This window comes from Urocitellus parryii, chromosome 2, assembly GCF_045843805.1.
Source record: "Urocitellus parryii isolate mUroPar1 chromosome 2, mUroPar1.hap1, whole genome shotgun sequence".
NCBI lineage: Eukaryota > Metazoa > Chordata > Mammalia > Rodentia > Sciuridae > Urocitellus > Urocitellus parryii.
The window spans coordinates 160,774,503-160,783,905 of record NC_135532.1 but is presented as its reverse complement, the minus strand read 5'-3'; the positions used below and the strand labels follow the sequence as shown (position 1 = coordinate 160,783,905).

Below are 9,403 nucleotides of genomic sequence, written 5' to 3'. Positions count from 1 at the left end.
AACCCAACTACCACAATACTTTATTCCATCATTTTTGTAAAGTTTTCTAACCATCAGTTTTGTTTGTACACAACAATGCCATGTGCCATGGCTGGAATATGTCTGTTATTATATGGTTAGACAAAACTGAATTGGATAGCAATAATATAGGTACTTATTCTGTCAATAACAGCTTTGTTTATATTTATGTTTAAAAAGGATATATTTTTCTGTGCATTTAATTTCATGGGATTGCTAATGATCAAGTGTGGGGTTTTTTACAGGAATTCCTTATTTCAGCAAATCATGTTTACCTCAATACTTGTAAACATTTGTACTTGAACAGGAACATAAAATAAAGTATGGACAACTAGAGATCTCCCTCATTTCTTACTTTATTTTAGAGACTTGGTATGTGACAATACTTTAGGTTTCTCTCAACCTTGAATCAATGATGTCTTGATGCCTTAGGATGAATATTTTATATGCTTGGGGTAATTTTTATGGAACACATACTATATATCTGTCTTTCAATAAATATCAGATGTGTGCAATCTAACATTTTCAGTTGAAAAATTGCATGACATTTTATTGATAATTATTGCATTGTTTTAAAGAATCTATCACATAAATCACAGGTAAAAATACAACTAGTACAATTATGAAAGAGAAGGGACATATTTATGAATCCAGGGAACAAAATTCGACACTCTTGTATAAACTCCAGGAAAGTTTGCTCTTCCACATCCATGACCCCAGCTAACAATGCCAGTCAAAATCCATTTTCCATCACTTTGTCTTCGACAAGATAAAGGTCCACCGGAGTCTCCCTAAGTCAAAAATAATGTTAAGTATGAAGACATTTGTCTCATGATCATCAAGTTCATTGTTACTATGTCTAATAGATTGTGTTCAGAATTCCCATTCTGATATGTTTTGTTTGGCTGGTCACTATGCAGCCTAGGAACCATCAAGAAATAATGTGTAGTGCTCGCTTCAGGAGCACATACACTAAAACTGGAGTGATACAGAGAAGATTAGTATGGCCCCTGCACAAGGACAACAGGCAAATTAGTAAAGCATTCCTTATTTTGGGCTAAGGAGCTGAACAGACATTTCTCAGAGGGAGATATACAATCAATCAACCAGTATATGAAAAAATGTTCAAAATCTCTAATAATGAGAGAAATGAAATAAAAACTACTCTAAGATTTTATCTTATACCAGTCAGAATGACAGTTATCAAGAATACAAGCAACAATAGGTGTTGGCGAGGATGTGGGGGGAAAAGGCACACTCATACATTGCTGGTGGGACTGCAAGTTGGTGCAACCAATCTGGAAAGCTGTATGGATATTCTTTAGAAAACTTGGAATGGAACCACCATTTGACCCAGCTATCCCACTCCTTGGTCTATACCCAGAGGACTTAAAATCAGCATACTACAGTGATGCAGCCACATCAATGTTTATAGCAGCTCAATTCACAGTAGCTAAACTGTGGAAACAACCTAGATGCCCTTCAATAGATGAATGGATAAAGAAACTGTGATTTTTATACACAATGGAATATTATTCAGCATTAAAAGAGAATAAAATTATGGCATTTCAGATAAATGGACGGAGTTGGAAAATATCATGCTAAGCAAAGTAAGCCAATCCCCAAAACCCAAAGGCTGAATGTTCTCTCTGATAAGTGGATGATGATGCATAATGGGGGAGGGGGAGGGAGAAAATGGAGGAACTGTGATTAGGCCAAAGGAAGGGAGGGGAAGGGAGGGAGCATAGGAGTAGGAAAGGGAATGAGATGGACATCATTACCCTAGGTACATATATGACTGTGCATATGTTGGGATGGTACATCATGTACAACCAGATAAATGAAAAGTTATGTTGCAATTGTGTAAAATAAATCAAAATGCATTCTGCTATTATATATACCTAATTAGAATAAATATTTTTTCTTTATTTATTTTACATGACAATAGTGGAATGCATTACACTCATTATTACCCATTTACAGCACAATTTTTCATAACTCTGTATGTAAAGTATGTTCACGCCAAATTATGCCATTGTACATGTACTCTCTCTTTTTTTTGCATTATAATTCTTAATACACATATATACCACAATTTATCATATCTCTGTATATAAGGTATGTTGACACTTGAAACTGCTAATGTCATTGAATAAGTTTAGATATCTTCTTATAATAAAAATACTACATTCATTTTTTAAAAACTTGATTTTTAAGTCTGAGAATAACATTATAAGATTCTTGCACATGCTCCATACAAAGAATAGGTGGCAGTAGCATTAAGGGCTAACATTTATTTAGTGTTCTCTATATTCCAGGCACTGTTTTGGGTCATTTGATCCTCACAACCACCTTATGGTTATCTTTGAAGGGTGACTTCTATCTCTGGGCCATGCAACTTCAGCAGCTGGATCATGGCCACAGAAGAAACACAAAGCCTGTTTTGTTTGGCAAGTCCAATGCAGCAACCCTAAGAGCCACTGTTAGACAGTTTTCATAGAGAAAATACTTCCTTTTGAGAGTCCCTTCTGATATCTCAACTTCATAAAGTCAGGACTCAAATAACTAAAGATTTAAACATAATTCCTACAGTTTAAATCCTTTAGTATAATGTCTGACTTTTATTTTTCTATTTTAGGGAGGGTGGGAAAGTTACAACTTGCTTAAACAGCAGTCTAAATGTGCCCCTACATCCCAACTTCACAATTTTACACCTGATTAGGTAAATTCTGACAGGTTAATAAACTGGGATCTTTATTTTAATTGATGCAATACCAGATCTACTAATACAAATTTAGTGCATAAGCTTGATGACTGTCTGGAACAGGGATATGTAACTGACCAGCTAAACCCTAAAACGGTAACTTTAGCATTAGAGAGCCATGGGTTCAAATCCCAGCCCAGATATCTGTACTTGTTAGCTATATGACCTTGGGTCATCTATTTATCCTCTCTGCCCCCAGTTTCCTCCTCTGTAAAATGGAAGTAAAAGAATGAATTGAATGAATTTACGTAAATGATGTACCATGGTTGCTAGTCACAAAGTAGAATCTCAAAAGATAGAAGTCAGTATTATAATGAGTTTTGTGGCATCATGGCTGAAGTTGTGGAAAGATATGGGAACCGATCCTGCTGTCATCCTTACTCTCTTAATCGTCTTTGGTGATCATGGACATAGATTTGAAATCATAGGTTCAGAGAAATATCCCCTCCCTTGCAAGGTGACCTCCAGCTGAACCACGGCTAGAGGTGGCTACCCAGAGGGCTGCATATAAGTGTTCTTGTCACCTCTCCTATTCCTCTTCTCTTCCCACTGCCACCTGCCTATGCTTTAGATGCATGAGTAAATTAAATCCTTGTAATTTCAGAAGTTGAACAGCTCCTGCTCCTAAGGAAATAGGCAGTAATCCTGAAACATAGTGTGCATGTGTGTGTCATTTTTTGCTTTGCTTTTTAATTATAAAGAAATTGTGACAGACTTATGGAGGCTGACCTCACCAAGTGAATGCTGGAAGAAGATATGCAGGGATTACAAACTGATTCTATAAAACCAGTTTTTTCGGCACCTTTCCCTGATCTTAGGCAACTAGGTCATAATTAATACCTCAGATGAGGTAAGGGGAATACCTGCCCTAGTTATTCCCCAGAGTTGCATGGATTAAATGTGAAAGCATTTATGGAAAACACATGTTGAGCAAGAGGAAGGTAGGAGGACTTACTTTGCAGGCATCTCTTTTGCCAGACATCACTCCTGCACAGAGCATCCGTGAAGTGATGATCCCGTAGGTGGAAACACAGAGAGTCTGATCAATGAGCTCTACCTCTGCTTGCTGCAAAACAGGGGAGCCTTTACTATCTGGAAAACACGTTGGAGTTGGAAATCACGGTAATGGTAATGACTACATCTCTTCAAGGTTTCATTTGAATGATAACTCAGATTATCTCCTTTAACCCTCAGAGCTATTCTCGGAGATGAACTCTATTATTATCCCTATTTTGTGATGAGGAAAAGGAATCTAAGGAGATAAAAGGACTTGCCCAGTGGCATATAGCTAGCAAATACCAACAGGATTTAGACCCAAGATCTGCCTCCCCCACCTAAACCACTGTCCCATACTCCTTCATCTCCTGCATTTAGAACGACCGTGAGTCAACAAAGCTTAGTACCAATATTTACTGTTCAAGAGAGCTCCTTAAGTAAAGGAGCACAACTGACATATGGAAGTCTCTGAAGAATCATAAAAACAACTGTTTCTATATAGCTCTTTCACTTCCCTTTAAACCTGTTTGGCTAAGATGATACACACACATACACACACACACACACACACACACACACACATACACACACATGCTTATAAAAAAAATGGGTATACAATTCCCTTTCTGATATTGAAACTGAAGCATGGAGCATAGTAGCCTATCAGAGTTATAAGTATTCAAACACCTAGCTGCCTTCTCTCTCAGGACTCTGAGGCCTCAGCAAATAAAATGAAGGTGAATCTTACTACTTCAGTAACTAACTGAGGACAGTGAGCATTTGAGAAGCTGCTCACAGTGAATCTTTAAACAGTGTCAAAGCAAGCATTCAGGGAAAATTCAAGAATCACAGACACTGTCCTAAACCCTTGGATAGGCTGCAAGGGAATCCCAGATGACTGGGAGGTCAAAGGAAAGTTCTAGCGGTAACCTCTGGGGACATGTACATGAAGCTTTGTATTTTTCTTCTCATAATATATTCAGAATCAACCATGAATCCTAGTTCATGGAAAAATCATGGCAGGATGAACATACAGCCTTCCCTAGCATACTCCCTGACTTGGGTACATATTGGAAAATGATGCTTTTTTTCTGGGTGGAAAGGCACAAAAAGGTATCCCCTCTGAGTGGACCAATTCTAGGTTGGTGTAATGCCCAATCCTGGATTAGCTAAGGGCAGGCTGGATTTCTTTCTTCACTTTTATCCCTTGGCCAAGAGTCCTGGTGCAGGACATACCTGCAAAATCTTCTACATGGCTGTCTGAGTTGACAGTGGAGTGTGCATACATAAAGGTCCTCTCCTTTATAAAAATGAATCACATCTTGGAATAAAAGAGAAGCCAAGGAGGAACTGTTCTTATCTAGTGGAAATCACAGCATCTCTTCAGAGTTTGAAAAGAGCCCATGCTATCTAGTCAATTCTGCTTTTGTTTTAAGATTCCCTCTGTCTCCCTGCTTCTTCTAGAGCAGATGGAAAGAATCATAAGACGGGGATGAAAATAGTCTCCTCCAACCCAAACTTTCAGAGTTGTCAGGAGGCCCAAAGAAGATGATATATACAGATCCTCTCTGGGAACCCCAAAGCACAGCATCAGCACAAGTTACTCTCATCCGTGTGGAAGGCCAAGCCCATTCATTCACACACGGACCTGCCTCATGCCTTCGCCCCCAGCCGGTAACCCAGCACTTCTCCCCACTGCGCACTTTCTGGCCAACAGGAGGAATACAGATTGGCTGAATGAGCTGTTTCAGGGTCTCAGGCCAGGCGACACTGAGCTGTAGCAAAGCAATATCATAGTCGAAGGTCTGACTGTTGTAGTACTCGTGGACCACAATCCTTCTCAATGGGGATATAAACTTGGCATTCCCCTGCACATACATCCCAAGGTGAGCCGTCCACGGTGTGGGGTCTGACAACCTGGTAGAGAAGGAATGAAGCACCAAGTTAGCAGTCTGAAGAGTCCTACACAGTTTAGAAACAAGCACTAGACAGAGAGATGAGGCTGAGGAAAGGAGGTCCTGACTTTCAGTGGCTTTATCTTAGCCCCTGACTCTGTCCAGAAGCATGGCAAGAAGCACAACTTCTCTGCACCTTCTTTGTGTAAAACCAGAGATTAAAAACAACAAAACAAACAAATAAAAAAACGGTCCCAGGAGTGGCCAATTATAACTATGTTTCAGAAACATTCTAAGAAAATTTTCTTGCTACTGGTATTTCACAGGTCATACACAGGTCAATAATGTTTATAACTAGAGTTAATTGGTAAAATTCTTCCTATTCATTCTAACAATGGCATCTGATGGAAACAAACAGGGCCAGTAATATGGTGATCTGGGGGCCTTTCTACCCAATTCAAATGATATCAATTTCAAGACAGATTAGAAAATGAAGTGTTTACCAGTACAATGAGAAGAATGGGAAGTTATATTCCATGTACGTATAATATATCAAACTACAGTCTACCATCATTTATAACTAAAAAGAACAAATAAAAAGTCAATGTAAAAAAATTAAGTGCTTTAAGCAGAAATTTAATGAAATTCCTTCTTGCTGCAAGCTACCAGAACCTCATAGCTGCTGTAGCTGCTTAAATATGACAGTCAAAGGTACCAAACTCCACCCCCATGATCAGTCCTTCCAGAATTCTAATGTTCACCCTGCCCCCTACCCTGCACAGAGTCACAGAGGGGATTGTAGTCTCCATGTGTGGCTTTGATCTCACCCTGGGGCAGCCAAAGAGAAGTTCAAAGTGAAAAGAATATGAAAACTCTTGGAAAGAAATAAGAACACAGCAGTTTCACAGCATTTAAGATTAATGATCAGAGGTGAAGCTATTTCAGTAATTAACATGATTCCTGTAATTTATTGGAAGAGTATATACTCAAATTGTATAACTTAGTCGAAATCTCTTAAAATTCAGAATATGAAATTAGTTTTGTACCTAAGGTCCAGTAGATTTAAATAAGTTTAAATTTCAAGTTAGATCACTTTTTAAGCTTCTCTTTCACCCTTAGCTGGAAGATCTTCTGTCTCATAATAATCCCACTGGCAAAGATAGACAGAGCCCCTCCAATGCCAACCCTAACAGACCTTCCCAGGATCACCCCCAATGCAAACAGGGATCCCCATATTCCAGCCACCCTCCTCCACATTCTCCACACAGCCTATTAGGTCTGCCCATCTGACTTGAAAGCCCTCTCTTTATTTCCTCAGTCTAGTAAAAACTATTCATTCTTGATCTTTCCTTTGTGTTCTTTCTTTATCTCAATAATACCTAAAATAAATAAAAACTATTTGACACGTAACCAGTGCCCCCATCCCACCAAAACAAACAAAAAGGTAGCCCGATTGAATTGATTGGTTTTATTTTTTTTCCTAGTAGGGGCTTCTTCTCATATTCAGGGCAGATGTATGGTCTGTTGTCAGAATGTGCCACTCAAGAGTAAGGTTTGGGATACCCTACCTGTTTCCATGGAAACAGTGGGCCGCAGAGAGAAGCCACTCCCTGGAGATGACGGAGGCGCCACAGTAGGCAGATCCAACAAAGTGGAGGCTGACCTGCCATGGCCAAGCCCCCTCCTGGGAGTCAGTGCCCCCGACGACTCGGTGGACAGTGGACGAACGCCTGCTACAGCCTTTGGTAGAGAGGAAGGGTCATGCGATTTAAGGCTGACTTGAAGAAAAACTGGAAATTAGGTCAGGTTCAGTGCTGGGTTGGGAACTGAGTCACCAAGTAAGCAATTTAAAATCGCCTGCTTATCTAGAAAGGAATTTTATGGGTCTGTCTGAAACCAGCACCAGCAGACCACTCCTTCCTTCCAGAAAACAAGCCCTAACAGGAAGTCTCCATACAGTAATGCATGCGGAGGCAGAGGGATCCATAGTAACAGCTGTACTGATACAAACAACAGCCCTGGTGTTAGGTGGCTAGATGGGGACGAAAAAGGTAAGTTCTGATATAACAGAATTGATAATGTGTTTGAAGCTGTGCTAATCTAAGAGAAAAATTTGTAAAACAAAGATAAATTAAAGCCTAAGACAAACTAGTTATCAGAGCAATTACTTTTAGTGTAATTTACTTTTTGTGTAAATAGTATCGATAATGATATATAATTAACCTGCTGCCACATGGCCAATTAGAAGCCACATGACTAAAAAGAACACATGGCACAGAACAGTTAGTGGGTTTTGAATCAACAAAGAACCAACAATTGATATTGTTCACAAAGTAAGATATAAGCAAAAATCCTCCAGAAGCCCACTTTTTCATTTGTCACAGGCTATTTTACTTAAGACCTTCTTCCTTCATTAGTGTTACTAGAAATTGAAAGCTCTCTTTGGAAACATCTAGTGTAGTGATGCTTAGTATCAAGAAAGAAGATGGAGAAATAATTTCAGACTCAGCTCACCAAGATTTACTATTATTTCCTGGTCTGTGGTAACATCTGCCAGGGGAATTCCATGAGGAAGAGAATAAAAATGGAAAATGGGCAAACCAGGTGGGAAGACAGGAATCAGAAGGAGCAGCTTTTCTACTCACTGCAACCGACTTCATCACTTCCATCTGAACAATCCACGATCCCATCACATTTTGCATTCTGTTTCCTAAAGCAAATATTATTGCCACACTTAAAAGTTCTGTTGGTGCACGGAATGCCTAAAAACGAGTGAAAGAAAAAGCAGTTTTTTTCTAGCCAGAAACATCTGAGTAAATGACACTGATCTTTACAAAGGATGGATTAGCCACAAAATCTCTATTTGCTGCTCTGGGAAAAACTAGCAGAGAAATGGAACAAACCCACAGTGACCTTTCAGAGCCGCTGAAGAAGGCAGGCAGGCAAGCACTTCAGCTGAGAGTCAATCCAACTACCTGGCCTTCTTCCCCTGTAGGTGAGTGAGATGCAAAGGCATTGGCTTTTGTAGGCCACAGCCTCTTTGTTATTGTGTCTTATTCTCCAAGGAAGGTCTTTGGGCATAAATCACTACCACATCCGTCTTTTTATGTCATCCAAGAAAAGAAAAATAGACAGATGGCATGAATTCCCACACATTTGTTCACAACTCAGGAGGTTTGCATTTCTGTAGTAATTACAATTTGCATTTCTGTCCCTTCATGGTCTCTGGCAAGTTCCTCTACATCAGATCCTCAGTATCCTGCAACTTAAGTAGCATTAAAAACAAGGAAGTAGCTGAGTACAGTGGTGTACGCCTGTAATCCCAGTGGTTTGGGAGGCTGAGGCAGGAGAATCACAAGTTTAAAGCCAGACTCAGCAATTTAGTGAGGCCCTAAGCAACTTAGCGAGACCCTGTCTCAAAATAAAAATATTTTTAAAAAGAGCTGGAGATGTGGCTGATTAGTTGAGCATCTCTAGGTTCAATCACTGGTACCAAAAAAAAAAAAAAAAAAAAAAAACAGCAGGTAAGCAATGAAAATCTGCCAGTATTCACACAGTAACACACACACACACACACACACACACACATAGCACAAGTCCACTCCTGTTAAAGTCACCAACTTTAGTCACTCATTTTTTCTAGGACTGAGGAGCTTCCCCAGACAAGGGATTTTCAGTGCCAAATCTGGAAAAGTTTTGGGGACTCTGGGACTAATGATTGCCCTGACTC

The 9,403-nt window shown here is 39.5% G+C and overlaps 1 protein-coding gene and 1 non-coding gene across 2 annotated transcripts in view; one reads left to right on the top strand and one right to left on the bottom strand.

The window, feature by feature from the left end:
* Positions 1-638: 638 nt before the first annotated feature.
* The window catches only part of Tmprss7 (transmembrane serine protease 7), a 31,455-nt gene continuing 22,690 nt past the window's right edge, over positions 639-9,403 (bottom strand). The window contains exons 14-18 of the mRNA XM_026396084.2: positions 8,319-8,435; positions 7,242-7,413; positions 5,427-5,695; positions 3,738-3,874; positions 639-809 (exon numbers count right to left, since the gene is read on the bottom strand). Of these exons, the coding sequence (XP_026251869.2) occupies positions 639-809; positions 3,738-3,874; positions 5,427-5,695; positions 7,242-7,413; positions 8,319-8,435 (866 nt within the window). The remainder of the gene's footprint in view (positions 810-3,737; positions 3,875-5,426; positions 5,696-7,241; positions 7,414-8,318; positions 8,436-9,403) is intronic.
* Positions 967-1,073, top strand: LOC113188271 (U6 spliceosomal RNA). The gene has a single exon (XR_003301521.2). It is a non-coding gene; the product is annotated as a U6 spliceosomal RNA (small nuclear RNA).